At 35.5% G+C, this 16,224-nt stretch overlaps 1 protein-coding gene across 1 annotated transcript in view; it reads left to right on the forward strand.

Moving 5' to 3' along the window:
* The first annotated feature begins 868 nt into the window (after positions 1-868).
* SMC5 (structural maintenance of chromosomes 5) overlaps positions 869-16,224 on the forward strand; it is a 49,382-nt gene continuing 34,026 nt past the window's right edge. Inside the window, exons 1-8 of the mRNA XM_026703790.2 lie at positions 869-1,078; positions 3,568-3,709; positions 4,644-4,696; positions 5,258-5,420; positions 9,699-9,833; positions 12,057-12,197; positions 13,539-13,700; positions 14,715-14,786. Of these exons, the coding sequence (XP_026559575.1) occupies positions 900-1,078; positions 3,568-3,709; positions 4,644-4,696; positions 5,258-5,420; positions 9,699-9,833; positions 12,057-12,197; positions 13,539-13,700; positions 14,715-14,786 (1,047 nt within the window). The 5' untranslated portion in view covers positions 869-899. The remainder of the gene's footprint in view (positions 1,079-3,567; positions 3,710-4,643; positions 4,697-5,257; positions 5,421-9,698; positions 9,834-12,056; positions 12,198-13,538; positions 13,701-14,714; positions 14,787-16,224) is intronic.

Genomic DNA, 16,224 nt, shown 5'->3' on the forward strand with positions numbered 1-16,224 from the left:
GACGCAGCATAAAGAGATTGGTCTGTAATTTTCAACTAGGCTGGGGTCTCCCTTTTTGAAGATGGGGATGACTGTGGCTTGTGACCATAGGTTAGGCAAGGAGCTGGTCCTGAAAGATTTTTCAAAGATTATGCTTAGAGGTTTGGCTATGGCAGTGGATAGCTCTTTTAAGAAATAGGCACATATTCCATCCGGTCCAATAGATAGAGATGGTTTACTTCTGTAACATTCATTGATAATTGTGATTTGTAATCCTATTCTACACTGACACGGGTTGGTTTAGAAACAAGGTATTATTTGTCAGTTTTTTACGGGATACTCATTTTTTTCCTGCTCCCAACTAGCGCGCCTACCTCCTTTCCTAGCCACCACCAGCAACTACTTTTAGTTTATCAGGGAGAGGCATTTTCTAAGCGGGCCAAAAATTCTCCCTCGCATAAATTGTGGACGAGCACTAAGGTAGCAGGAGGGTAAGTTTCTGCCGTCCAAATCTAACAACACTAATTCGTAATGTACTTAAAAATGTCTACTGCAAGTTATTAAGGAACAATAATAGGTAATTGAATAGCTTCCAGATAGCTCAAGGTTTCACAGAGAAACGTCCCACTGCTTCTCGCGCCCAATGAAAACGCTCGTTCCCGCCCTTTTTTTCCTCACCATCCAATAGACATTAAGATCTCCCCGCTTCCTCCCCGGCCGGTATGCGATAGGAAAAAAAGAGGAAATCGTGTCCTCTTTTCTTCTAACGGAAAGACTCACGAGTAGGAGGATGGTCGTAACCAATCACATCCGCCGGCAGCCTAACGAGAGGTTAGAGCAACCAATGGGAATCGAGCGCGCACTGTCGCTCGCCTTGCCCACCTTAGAATTCGCATTAGTTGTTGCGGGAGGCGGCAAAGATGGCGGCCTCTGCAAAGCGTAAATCTGAAGATACTGAGGCGGCGGGGAGCAGCGACGGCAGGACTCGCTCTAATAAACGAACCTCGAGGGAAAGCCAGTCGCGATCGGGCGATCGAGGAAGCCCGGGTCCATCGTTCGTCGAGGGCGCTATCGTGAGAATCTCCATGGAAAACTTTCTGTGAGCGCGAAAGGCACACGGGCAGCGGCTGTACGGCTGGGCGATAACGGGGTGGGGGTGGGGGCGGAGGGAGGCGAGGGGCGAAATGAAGTGCAGTGGGCCTGGCTTCTTTCAAGGCTGAGAGGGAAACTTCGCGCCCCCCATGACCGGAGGGTTCGTGGTGGCCTTCGGGGTTTCTTTGGGGTATCTCTGGATGGTGTTTTGTCTCAGGCTTGCTTACTCTAAATCCGAGAGGGCCTTAATGCCTTCTTTTGTTATCAGAAGTAATTGCCTTATCGCCCAAAAAAGGGGGAAAAAAAGACCATTCTCAAAGATCCATCTCATCCTGGGAACCTTTTTTTTTTTTTGAACTATTACCATCCCGGCAGACGGTACAGAATAATAAAAACAAGGACAAATAGGCTGAAAAACAGCTTCTTATCCCAGGGCAGTAGCTCTTTTGAATTCTGCTGTATAGTGCAGCGTTGGTGCGGTGTGTGTGTGTTTCGGTTCAGTGTGTGGAGGGTGAAGGATGTGTTTTTGTGTTTATTTTCAAGGTCATGGTGTGCACTGAAGATGGTGTTTGATTTCGTTTTACCAGGGGCAATGGCAGTAGAGTGAACTAAAAATCAGGTTCATCTTCATTACACTTTAACCTCAGATCCTAAGAGCGTGCCCAGGGATGTCCCATTGCCTTTAAAGGGAAAGGGAGTGATTACTTGGAGTCGAATCGAGAGGCTGTAGTGGGTAGTAGGTAGCCCATGGTTTCTGATTTCCTCTTGCCACCTGTAGGGTCATGTCCCATTGGCCCCCTATACAACTGGGGGACTCTCAACTTCCCTCAGGAAGGGAGCTTGGAAGTCTTCTAATCCAGGGGTCTCCCACCTGGGCAACTTCTGGACTTCAACTCCCAGAATTCCTCAGCCAGCAAAGCTGGGAGTTGAAGTCCACAAGTCTTAAAGTTGCCCAGGTGGGAGACCCCTGTTCTAGTCCAACCCCTGCTCAAGCAGGAGATCCCTTTCCATTTTGGACAAGTGGCTGTCTTCTTAAAAAATCTCCAGTGATGAAGCACCCGCAACTTGTGCAGGCAACTTTTCCACTGGTTAATTGTTCTCGCTGTTAGAAATGTCCCCCCCTTTAATCCCAGGTTGCTTCTCTGCTTGATTATTTTCCATCCATTGTTTCTTGTCTTGCCTTCTGAAGTTTTGGAAAATAACTTGACCCCTCTTCTTTGTGACAGCTCCTCAAATACTAGAATACTGCTATCATGTCACCCCCCCCCCAGGGCCTACTCTTTCTTTTCTCTAGACTAGCCATAAGAGACTAGACTAGACATAGACTAGCTAAAGAGTCCACGACCCTTTACTTAAAACAGCATTTTCCAAACCAACATCTATCTGAAAGTTATTCATTATAATTTCTTTCACTTGAAACCAGTATGGCTAGTTGTATTGGATGGAAGTGAAAGCAGTTTTAAAGCCACTATATTTGAAAGGGAGAAGATTGGGGAATCCAGACTTCAATTCAATTCAATTCAATTCAAAAAGATGGGCTTTCATATAAGTAAGCATGGAATTGATATTCCTGTGCAAATTAGATAGACCTATGGTCTTTTAGCTTTGGTGCGGTTACTAAATAAACATGCATGCAATGAGCTGAAAAGCTGAAATCCAGTAAATGTTGCTTTGGTAGTGAATAATATTGAATACCCTGGGACGGCTGCACAGCTACTATATTAAATAAAGGTGTGCTATTTCTATATTGATATTTATTATTTGGTCATTGATGCCTTAATTTGCAAGTATTTATGAAAGATCCCTGCTGAATCAGATTAGAAGTCCACATAAACATGTTCGTCGTACACTAGCCAAGCAAATATTCACTGTAATCAAGGCCAAATAATACCTATTTTCTGCTCTTGTTTCTCAGCAATTAGTATTGAGAGGCATATTGCCCCTGGTATTGGAGCTAATAATTAGCCATAATGATTGACTGACAACCTTAATTAAAGTTGCCCATGTGTGTGGTCAATGTTATACTATGAGAGTGAATTGACAAATGATTTGCACTGAAAAACTCCTTGTTTACTTTCTTCATACCATATAAGTATTACTACACTTGTCTTTTTCCATAAAGGACATGGCTATAACTCCCACCTCTATAGAAGGTGTTGCAAACTTTTGATGGTTAAAATACTAGCATTACAAGTTAGTTTTAGATAGAATTCTTGTTTCAGTTAAGACACATTAATTTCTTTGTCCTTTGATAAACTGGCATAGGATTTTATTTTTCTCTGTTTTGGAGTTAAAATTTAAAGTGAGATGATCTTAAATACAGTATCTATTTGTTAGCTTCTTCCTTTGCCTTATACCTTGCCTTTCTATTTTGATGAGCATTCAAAACAGTAGTGAAACAATTGGAAAAAAATGAATTATTGAGGGTATAACTTCTCCTTTTTATCTTTACAAATAACTTCCTTATCAACATTTCTTTTAAATATTGCTTTTCAGAACCTATGATAACTGTGTGGTGTTTCCAGGTCCTCACCTAAATATGATAGTGGGAGCTAATGGGACAGGTAAATCAAGCATTGTATGTGCGATATGCCTTGGATTGGCAGGAAAACCTTCCTTTATAGGACGAGCTGACAAGGTGAGGGTTTGGTTTGCTTCTGTTTGGAATCATACAATATCATTTGGACTTCTTTTAGGATATATATCTTTAAGTTTTTAAAAATAATTTCCATATAATACATAGCAAATAAATGATGGTCCTTTGTATGAGAACCGTAATCTACTCTTTTTTAGAATTGATTTTCATATTAATCACATTTAACCCAAAATATAGTATTGGGGTGTAAAACAACCAATTCTTTTTTGCCATCAGCAGAAATAAAACAGATAAAAAGGATCCCTACTTAATCTAAACCAAGTGACAAAACCATGTTTTTAATGCGCTGTTAAAAGTCATTAATTGGGTGGCGGGGAGGTCATCTGAATCTCAAGGGGGATCCTATTCTAGAGGACAGTTGCCACAACCAAGGCAGCCTGCTTTCTTGTTCCTGCTAGAATATTATTTGATTAACAGAACCAAGAGAGAGCCTGGTTTATTTTGTCTACTTATTCTCCTAAACAACTTTAATCTCTGGAATGTTTTGTTGTCCTTCAGTATAGTTTGTTCATTGGTGCTACTCTTTAATTCGCCTCTCTCCTTTGTTATGCCAATACTGTATTGCATCTGCTGGATAGTTTTAACTGTAATGATTTCAAAAGTGACTAAACAGCAAATTCTGCTCTTTTTACTTTTATGCTACTTCCTAAATTGCATATTTTGTTATAAATACTGCACTGTACTGGCAGTTATGATTTCTGTCACGAGTTAGAGAGCTAAGCGCTGCTAGAATGTTGAGTTTAGGTAACCAAAAATGATACCTCTTTATACTTACTCTTCTCTGCATTCTTTTTTTATTTCACTGGTTTCCTATCCCAATTTGTATTAAACAACTCTACTTAAGTATTTCATAATATGCAATGATATGCAATACTTACAAATTAAGGATCTCTGTGTATCTTTTCCTTTTGTTCAGGTTGGTCATTATGTGAAGCGAGGTTGCAATAAAGGAACAGTTGAAATTGAGGTGTGAGTAATGAGACTTGTTTATATGCCCATTTTCACAAGTGTACAGGTAGTATTCAAATTAACAACAGTTTTTTTGTGACCATTTGAAGTTACTGTGGCACTGAAAAAAGTGACTTATGACTGTTTTTCACACTTGCGACCATTGCAGCATCCTCCTAGTCATGTTAGCAAAATTCAGACACTTGGCAACTGACTCATATTTATGACAGTTGCAGTGTCCTGGGGTCATGTGAACACCTATTGAAACCTTCTGATTAGCAAAGTCAGTGGGGAAGCCAGATTCACTTAACAGTCATATTACCAACTTAACTGCAGTGATTCACGAACAACTGTGGCAAGAAATGTTGTTAAACTCGCTTTAAAATGTCTCACTTAGAAATTGAAATTTTGAGCTCAGTTGTAGTTAATCGAGGACTACGTGCACTTGAAAAATAATGTTATTGAGAAATGGTTGAGAAAGTGTAACATTAAGATATACATGTTTATTTTAGTAGTACATATATAGTGCTAAATATTACCATAGCCTAAAGTAAGACGTAACAATTATTTTCTCACCATTAGGTATAAGGTGCCGAACAACGTTGTAATTACACGAGAAATGTCTGTATCAAACAACCAGTCAATTTGGTTTCTTAACAAAACCCCCAGCACTCTCAAAATGGTAGAGGAACAAGTCTCTGCTTTAAATATTCAAGTGGGCAATCTATGCCAGTTTCTTCCACAGGTATGAATACTTTTCATTTAAAAAAAAATACAAATATTAACAGTTTCAATAAATGAAATAATAAATGACATGAGAAATCTTGTGCAAGATAAATGTTTGCTACCTGATAATTAGCTATTAGATGTAATAGGATAAATTATGAAAATAATAATCTTTATAGTATCACCTCTTTCATTCCAATGTGTGCATTACATGATAATTGATTTAAATGACAAGAAAGTAGATTATGACTAAATGTTAGGAAAAATTATTGTAATGCTTGACAGGGAAATCAGTTAGATAAACTAGTTACTAGTTACTGGGTGTTCTCAAGCAGAAATTGAATAGCCTTCTTTTTTGATAGTTTTAAATCCCTGAATCACTAGAGAATTGAATAACATAAATGGCCCCTTCCAACTTATGGTTCTATGATTTATTAGACTTCTCTCATTTATATTAGCATAACTGAAATACTTTCTCTGAATAGTATTACCGTAAATGGAAAATTCTTGGACAATGAAACTCTGCAGTAGATATGTCTTGAGTACAATCTTTTTTTAAAAAAAAAAAATTTTTATTGGTTTTTAAGACTAACATAGACAAACAAAACATAAAAACGTAAAGCCATCTTCCATATATATACATACAGTGTACCGGTTGGTTTACAAATGTTTTTGTGCTTCCATTTCGTAGTCTTCAATTACAATTACATTGTATATATTCTCGTATTTTCAATCAAGTATTAAATACATTAATATCATTATTAATCATTTGACTATACTTTTATTCATTCATGTTTTATGGAACATGGGTAATATATTCATCTTGATTGTTGATATTCTCCCTATTAATGACAGTTGTAAATTTTCCCATTTCGCCAAATCTAGCGCTATCTGCTGCTTAAGTTTGATTTAATTATTCTCTTTTAGTGTACTGCATCTTGCTGTCAAATGTATCCCCAAGTACTTGATCTTAATTCGTGACCTGGATTTTCAATAGATCTGCCAGTTCTTCCTTTTGTCTTGATAGCATATTCTTTGTTAAGATCTTTGTCTTATCTTTATTTTCAAACCAGCCACCTTTCCATATGCCTCTATCTTTTCTATCAATTTTGATGCTGTTTCTAGTGAGTCTTCTAAAATGAAAACCAGATCATCTGCGAATGCTTGCAATTTAAATTCTTCCTTTTTAATTTTCATCCCTTTTATATCCTTTTCTTCTCTAATATTAGGTTAACACAAGGTTAACACAAACAACAGAGGTGATAGTGGGCACCCTTGTCTTGTTCCTTTTCTTATATCAATAGAGTCTGTCAGTTCTCCCTCTATCATTACCTTTGCCGTTTGCTTATGATATATAGCTTCTATTGCTTGAATAAATTTTTTAGCAAAGCCCATCTGTTCCAGCTGTAATAACACGAATCACCAATTCACATTATCAAATGCCTTCTGTGCATCTAGAAATTTCAAAGCCATTTGTTTTTCAGGGTGTGCCTTGTAGTATTCCAAAGTGTCCAAGATTACTGTCATATTATCTTTAATTTGTCTCTTTGGCAGAAATCCATTTTGATCAGGATGGATAAAATTGTTTAAATATTTTTCAAGTCTTTCTGCCACTATTGAAGCAAAAATTTTATAATCTGCGTTTAGTAAAGAAATAGGTCTATAGTTCTTGATTTGTAATGGATCGGCCTCTTCTTTTGGGGCAAGTGTAATATAAGCTCCTGACCATGATTTAGGTATCGTCTTCTTTAACATAACTTCATTCATAACTTCTAGCAATGGAAGGTTCAATGATTCTTGTAATGTTTTATAAAATTCTGCCGGAAGTCCATCTGGGCCTGGTGCCTTTCCATTATTTTGCTTCTTAAGTGCTTCATTGTTTCAATCTCTTTAAGTATCTGCGGTAAATTAGCATTCTGTAAATACTGTTTAACTCTTTCCTCATCAATATTCTCTTGTGTGTATAGTTTCCCATAATAGTCACGTATGATTTCCTTCTTCTCTCTACTACCATAGCAAACTTGGCCTTGGTCATGTATTAATTGCAATATTTTCCTTGATTCTTTCTCCTTTCTCAATTTATATGCTAATCATCTACCTGGTTTATTTGCATCTTCAAAGTAGTTCTGTTTAGCACCTCTGATTTTCTGTGCTAATTCTTCTTTTTCTATTGGACCCATTTTATGTTTAATTATATCAATTTTTAACCTAATGTCCTTTTTCTGTGGCATTTTCTGTAGCTCTTTTTCAAGTCCTTTATATTCATCCTCTAATGCCTTAGAGGCTAGTCTTTTCATGGTATTTCTTTTCCTTGTATAGTCTATTATCAAGCCTCTGGCATATGCCTTCATTGTATCCCATACGTTCTGGATTGATGTATCTTCTTTTTTGTTTTCTCTAAAGAAGAAAGCCAGTTCTTTCTCTATCCACTGTGTGAAGTCTTTTTCCTTTAAAATAGCATGATTTAATGTCCATCTAGATCTTCTTTGTCCTTTCCATTGGATTGTGATCTGCCCAAGTACTTGTTTCAATATTTATTTCTTGAATATTAGTTAACAATTCTGTTGACATCCATATCATATCTATTCTGGACCATGATAAATGTCTATTTGAGTAGAAGATATATTGTTTAGTTTTAGCATTTCTTTCTCCATGTATCTTTTAAGTTTATTTCATCTACCATTTTAAAAAAAGATTAAGGGAGAGTCTGTTTTGCTTTGTTGTTTTCTGTGCTGTATAGTCCAGTTTATTATCTACAATTCCATTAAAATCTCCCGTCATAACTTTATTGGCATAGTCCAGTTCAATTATTTTCATATGTAATTTTTTATAAAATTCTTCTTGATTGTCATTCGGGGCATAGATTGCAATCAGGAGTGTTTTCATATTATTGTCCATTATTTCCACCATTAGTATTCTTCCATCATCATCAGTATAGATCAATTTCGCTGAGATAATATCTTTAATGTATAAAACCACTTCTCTTTTCTTGCATTGTGTCAAAGAAGTAAATATTTTCCCTAATTTTGGCTGTATCAACAATTGTTCATGTGGCTTTTTGATATGTACTTCTTGTAGGCAGATTATACCAAATTTTAATTTCTCTAATTTATGGAAAGTTTTCCTTCTTTTATCAGCTGAATTAAGTCCATTTATATTAATTGTAATCAGTTTTTTTCTCTTCCATGGTTATATTTTGTAGTTAGGTTTAGCAGCTCTCGTAGATCTTGGTTCACATTGTTCTTTGGCTTCCTCCTTTCCACCTACTGCACCTTCTTCTTTTTCAGTCGCCATTTGGCAGTCCTCTTGGAATTCAATTGATGAGATTTCTTTTTCTGCCTCTTCCTCTTTCCCTCCAAAAAATTCTGTGTAAAATGATTCAGCTTTCTCAATTGAGTCGATTCTATGTCTCTGTACTTGCCCATGTGAACATTAAACTTTCTGGAATCAGCCATCTATAATTCACCTCTTTTTAAAGTAGCATTTTGGTCAGAAATTGGTATTCTCTTCTCATCTCTCTCACTCTTCTGGGTACTTGTTTCAAGACCACGATCTCCTTGTCTTTATATTTCAATGTTTTCTCTCTTGCCACTTGCAATATTTGCGTTTTAATGGCTTTTTTTGTAAATCTGATGTGAACTTCTCTTGGTAAGCTATTTCTCATTGCATATCTTGTGAAGATTTGATAAACCTCATCTATTCCATCCATCATCTTCTCTTTAGTTATTTCCAAAGCTTCAGTCAAAATTTCTGTGATTATCTCAGCTAGGTTTTGTCCCTTTTCTTTCTCTGTGTTTTGGAATCTGAGATAAAATTCTGATCTGTCCATCTCCCATCTCAGCATCCCACTTTTATCTTGTTCAACCACAGTTAATCTGCTATCAATATCTCCAATCTTCTCATCTCTTTGTTTATCTTCTTCAATTTTTTGGAATCTCTCATCATACTTCATCATCATTTGTTGAATGTTCTCCACCTTTTCATCAGTTTTCCCTGTTCTTTGTTCAGTGTTCTCTGTTCTCTTTTCAATATTCTTTGTTCTTATTTGAATATTTTGAATTCCTTGCATAATCATCTGCAGGGTCACTTTTTCCTGTTCTTTTTCTTGTCTTAATATTGTCTGTATTGAACGTTGTCCTCCAGATGGTGGAGAGGAAGAAGTAGAAGTTGAAGAACCAGGAGCTGTTAATTTCCTACTCATTTTGAGCAATTCAAAATCTTCAGGTTCTTATGTCTTTTAATGTAAAATATAATTGAATGCCTTTATAACATAAAATACTGCACATCTGCTTTGCAGGATAAAGTTGGAGAATTTGCAAAATTGTCCAAAATTGAGTTGCTTGAAGCTACAGAGAAATCTATTGGTCCACCAGAGATGTACAAATTTCACTGTGATCTCAAAAACTTCAGGCAGAGGGAGCGAGAACTTGAAGTAAGATATGTATTGTGTAAGCTTTACAATTTTAAAGAAAAATATTGGGTTTGTTGCATTCTAAGAATGTACAAGATAAATTGCCTTTTTATTGAGAATATTTTATGACTACTCAAGAGCAGGAGTGCTGTTATTTTGGCTTATTGGCTTTGTTTCTTGTAGCTTTCCTTTATACTTTGCTTATTGTGGATCTTATTTCTAGCTTTTATGTTTTTTTAATTACCTGAGATTAAAAAAACCCGAACAATTGAAGTTTCTTTAATAATTGCTGATTCTGTCCTTGTTCCTCAGAAAGACTTTTCTTTTTTCCCCCCGTTTGTTGTATTTTATAATAAAAAATGACAAAAATACAGAAGAATAAATATAAGAATAAAGAATAAAATAAAATATACCCACAAATAAACAGAATACAAGATATATATTTGATGAGATAAATGATTAGTTTGCAAAAAAAAAAACCCTTTTAAATCTGTATTATCAAATAAGAAAAAAAAACTGGTAAGTCTTCAGAAAAACTTAAATGTTTTTTTTTTCTTTACACCTGAGTCCCTGGGAATAAGTAGTGAGTAAATGTCCAGGAATATATAATACCATTATACTACTATTTGTTTATAGTATTTTTGTTTTATCTTACAATAACGCTTTCAAAATGTCTTGCAGTACAGCAAAACTGTATAACATTTTTTTCAACTGCCAATATATATGGATCGGTCTGTTATATGTTTTGCATTAATTTACTGGGAAGTTGGTTTCCTGGTGATTCCTATGATTACTTGAAATTTGATGCATATATGTGGTGGTGGCGCAGTGATTAGAATGCAGTACTGCAGGCTAATTCTGCTGACTGCTGGCTGCAAGCAGTTCGGCAGTTCTATTCTTACCAGCTCAAGATTAATTCAGCCTTCTACCCTTCCGAGGTTGGGAAAATGAGGACCCAGATTGTTGGAGACAATATGCTGACTCTGTAAACGGTTTAGAGAGGGTTGTAAAAGCAGTGTGAAGCGGTATATAAGTCTAAGTGCTATTGCTATTTAAACAAGTACATTGGACAGTTGGAAATCATGATTATTAGATTTTTATATTTTATATTAGTTACAACTATTTTATTGAAATATCATTTTGCTATTATTTTGATAATTATTAAACAGCTATTTACTTCAATAGATTATGGAAGGCTTGTAAAAACTATTTTCTATTTATGTAGTATTTATTTCATAGACTAAAAAAAATAGTCATTTTTCCCAATTAAAAAAAATTAAACTGAAATGTAAATTACATACACCCATTATTAATCATAGTTCTTATTAGTAATGTTGCCAAGTAGAATAACAATTGTTAACATAATGATCAATATAGTATTTAAGTAGAAAACACAGGTATTCCTCAATTTTCAACCATTTGTTTAATGATCGTTTGAAATTACAACAGCACTGAAAAAAGTGACTTATGACTGGTTTTCACACTTACGACCATTGCAGTATCCCCATGGTCACATGTTCAAAATTCAGGCACTTGGCAACTGGCATGTATTTATAACAGTTACACTGGCCTGGCGTCCTCTGATCACCATTTGTAACCTTTCCTGCAGGGAAATTCTAATTATGATTAACAACCATAGCAAAACTCATTTAACAACTGCCTTCTGAGCAATGAACATTTTGGGCTCAGTTGTGGTTGTAAATTGAGGACTACCTGCATATATTGATTGAACATTTTCATTTAATAAATATTTGGCTTCTATTAATGCATTTATATGGATCTGAGCTGATTCAAAGCAAAGACCAGAAATTCTAATTATGATGAATTTTTCTGCATTATATCCAAAGTTATATTGGGTTGTATCAAGTGATGTCTCTTTGTTGAATGGTCATTGGTCCAGTGAAGATTTCCATCAATGTTAGTAAGAAAAGGAGGACTCTTCCAAACGGAGGGAGAATTGTTAAAAATTGCCTTTCCCATTCAGCAGGTGGAAATTGAGAGCAGATAATTGATTACAATCTACAATAGTGATCATTTATGTGACTACAACCCGTTGACCTTTCTGTTTTTAACCTGCACATTGCAGAATAAGTTCTATTTCTGGAGCTAAAATTCCCATTTGCAATAATATTAATTATGTTCTTCTCATGTACATAATTGAAGTAGGTGGTAGAACAACAATAACCTGAGAATTACCTATGCTATTGTAGTCATGTAAATAATTTGCAATATCTGTGCTGACAGAATTTATGCACAGAAAAAAATAGCAATCTAGAAAAAATGAAGCAAAAGAATGAAAGATACAAGCAAGATGTGGAGCGATATCATGAACGTCAGCATCATCTAGATTCAATTGCAGTGCTGGAGAAAAAAAGGCCATGGGTGGTAAGTTCCTAATTTTTATAGAGATTTGAAAATGTATTTTTAAACACAAATACACATTGCCATACACATGCACAAAAGCAAGGCTAATATAGCAAGAAAGTGTTAAAGTGAAATGAGGAAACTGATCAAATGTCAAATATCTGTAATCTGTATTTTTGTCTAACAAATGTCTGCTCAAGGTAACAAGGGAGATTGCAAGCTGTTGGTAAGTGTTTTAAATATGCCTTTTTGGTAATTTCCATGATTATCATATGCAGAATAAATTGTAAAAATAGTAACATTTTCAAAATGAAATTATGAAAAATTCACTTTTCTCTCCCATCCCCCAATTTGCCTCTAATATGTAGCTCCTAAAATACTTCTTTTCTTGGAATTGAGCTAAGGTTTTGTTTTCATCCAGCAACCTGATGTTCTTTACTTCTCTTTGTCATTTTTTCTAGACTAATATGTTGTAAAAGTGAGGTGATTCTCTACTGTGCCAAGCCAAAACACATTAACCCACTATCTGCTTTAATTCTGATTGTATTAGGGTTTTTTTTAATTCAAGGAAAAGATCATGCTGTTTGCATTTTAAATAGCCTGAACACAATTTTAAAGTCATAGTGTTCCATTTTGCTATAATATTTTAAAACTTGACTGCAACATTCATACAAATTGAGATATGCTTATTTAAATACATACTATTGAATACTATAAAAAGGTCTGAGAGCCCAGAATTCGATTAGCTACATAAAATTTAATGTGATTTGTATAGCATCAGTCTGCTGTTGTCTAAAAAAGGTAAGAAAAATACCTTTGAAATTATAATTCCCAAATTAAAATCATAATACTTATGCTACATTAAAATTATAATACCTAATGCTACATTGTTTCCTTTAGCTTGTTTGAGAAATCCATGGATATTTAATGCATGGCAGTCATCTTGACAGAAATAAACTTTAAATATAGAAAAAAGGAAAAGATTACAAAACAATGAAACCTATATTTGTTGTGTATATATACCAACAAGTGGTTCATATTCATTAAAAAGCAAACAATTGTGCAAGTATTACAAAGAGCAATGTAAAATTTAAGCAGTGTTGTAATTCTGATCATAATGTCAAATAAAAATTTAGTTAACAGTGCAATTATAAAGGAGCATTCTTCCATGTGGTGGTTTCCTGATATTGGTTGTGTTGTTTTTCCTTTGCTAAGTAATGCCTAGTTAAGCTATTTTGTTTCAAGCTAATGTATAATAATTATATAAATATGAAATGTGAACAAAGTAGCAAAATCAGATAGCATCATCCTATATATAGTTGGTGCAGTGTCACTAGTTGTTTTGCATGCATTGCTTTATAGATATATGAAGAAACACGGAAACTGTATGAAGAGGCTAAAAAAACCCGAGATAGACAGAAAGAAGAATTTAAAACATTGAGACAGACCCAGGCTCCTATGATTCATCAGATGAGAGAAGCTGACAAACAATGTGCAAAACTGGAAGACAAAATCAAGGAAAAGGTATGTTTTTAGAGTCATTGTATCACGTTCGCATGAAATCTTAGAGAAGACAAAATGATTAATGTACATAGAAAAGTTATAGGAATGTAGCCTGTAGTCTTGAAATTTAAAATTGAAACAGTTGATTAAAAACTGTCACAGGTAATTGGGTTAAAATCATAGAAGAAAAGATTTCATGCAATTTAACTTTCCAACAAGCCTCCATTTCAAGACTAATGCACTATGGGGAAGGCATTCTGGATCAGATATTAATCTGACCTCCACTGGATGACAATTGATAATCTTTAATTAATCACAATATTTGAACATTGGTAATAAAGTAATAACGAGCTTTAGCAGAATTTAAACCACCAAATGTGTCCTAGGGCCTTGGGACTTGAAAATCATAGATTGACTGAATCTCTAATTCAACAAACCAAAAGGTCTGCTCTTTAAATAAGATAGAGGTCTTATCCCGAGGTATAAGTTTTCTGTTCCGTACCAATGTCCTTGTTCTGCATCTGGAGCAAATATAACTTAGGACAGTTAACTAATTCCTATTTTTAGTATTAGTGTGCTGGTTGAAAACTTAGAATCTTGAACAAATGCATGTAAACTTCCGCTAACCATTCTTTTTAAAGCATTCACTGTTATTTTCCTGCTTGTGGAAGTTTATGATACAGTACAGTACAGTACTGAATGTGAAGAAAACAGAAATTTGGTCTCAGTCCAGTAGCTGTACCTATTACCAAAATAGAAACTCTGTTCTTAATAAATATTTCCACTTTAGGTTGAATCCTTAAAATGACTTAAGACTTAAGACTTCAGCTGTTCAAATTGCAGTTGATAAACTCAACAATAATAGTTTACAGCTTTGTATCAAGTGTTGATTATTCTCCATGAACTATAAAGAGCTATGCAGAATAAAGTATATACTGTACTATAGTGTGTTCACATTATGCTCATGCTCCCTGGTGCTATATTAGTTGGTAAATTCACTAGAACACACTGCTAATGTAAAATTATCTTCTATAGATTGCAGCAATCAAAGAAACATCTCAGAAATGTAAACAGCAACAGGATGCTTTGGAGAAAAAAGACAAGCAAGTAAGACTTTGACTTGTAGTTGCAAGTAATTCTCACTTAACACTGGTAATTGGGACTGGCAACTCCATTGCTAAGCAATATGTCATGTGACCACGCCAGTTTATGGTGGCAGTTCTGGCAGTTCCAGTTGCTATCATTAGGTGAATCCTGTGTGCTACTATTTGTGATCACCATTTGTGACCTCCTGCCAGCTTCCCAAATGAGTTTGCTTGTTGGAAGCCAGGAGAGAAGATCACAAATGGCAGACACAGGACATAGCAATTTTCATAACTGTGAGTTGGTTGCAAACACTTAACTGCAAGGATGCCGTGAGAAGTGCAACCCCTGTGGTAAGATGAGTGACCAACGGATCAGATATTTTATATAGAGAGGGAGGGAGGGAGGGAGAGCGGGGGAGGAAGCATTGTAAGTTCCTTTGTTTAGCACCATTGTAATTTTGAACAGTCACTAAATCAGTGGCTTTTAAAGGGACATCATCTATAGTAGCATCGTTTTTCTGACTGAATAGGTTCTTGTTCCTCTCCAATCTCACCTATCACCCAAACCAACCAAAGGAGCTGAAGTGGGAAGAAGAGGAGTCTCATTGTATAAATGGCAGTCTGCAGTATTAATCATTCAGTCTTGTCACAACATTCAAGAATATAAATGTTAAATTTTACTGTGATAATCATTACATATTTTACTTTTACAAGTACTTCAGGGATCTTAAAAAGTGTAATACAATGCCCTCATAAAATGACTTTATGTATATCACCCAGGCAAAGCACTTTCTAATTTGGTCAACTCGCTCTAGCCTCTGTTCTCCCTTGTCTTGGCAAGCTTACTGTGGACTGGTGCAGGCAGAGTTTATATATCGGGATTTCTTGATTTCCTAGACCAGGGGTATCAAACTGGCAGCCCATGGATCAGATGTGTCACACGCAGGCCATGCCACCCCAGCTCGGTGAAGGAAAAAATCTTGTAAAACACATGACCGCAACGTGACACCACAAGTTTGTCACCTGTGCCCTAGACCAAGTCCACTGTGACTGTATCCTAGCAAAGCTGGAGCAGGTTTTGACAATGCTGCTCCTTTTCCAGTTTAAGCCTCATTGACCAAAAAAATGTTTGCATTCAGACCTCCAGTTGTTTGTGAGTTGTTTCCCTTCAAGACCACAGTTCACAATTAGATAAGAGGTGGGCACCTTGGAATTCTATAACACCAATGCTTCCTTTGAATATTTGGCTATATCATTTCCCATAGTCTTATATGCCAGCCTGTTTTGTTTACTTTACTTCTACTGTACAAAATAATAAGTTTGGGATCATCCAGATTTGAAATTTTGGAATTGAGCGACAGAACAACTTTCATTGTGGTTGCAAGAGTACAGTAATTAAAACAACAAGTGTTTTGCCATTTTTCTCTGAGATTTTATAATGGAAACTTACTTTTTTATTA

This window comes from Pseudonaja textilis, chromosome 2, assembly GCF_049901715.1.
Source record: "Pseudonaja textilis isolate UNSWEBS1 chromosome 2, rPseTex1.2, whole genome shotgun sequence".
NCBI lineage: Eukaryota > Metazoa > Chordata > Lepidosauria > Squamata > Elapidae > Pseudonaja > Pseudonaja textilis.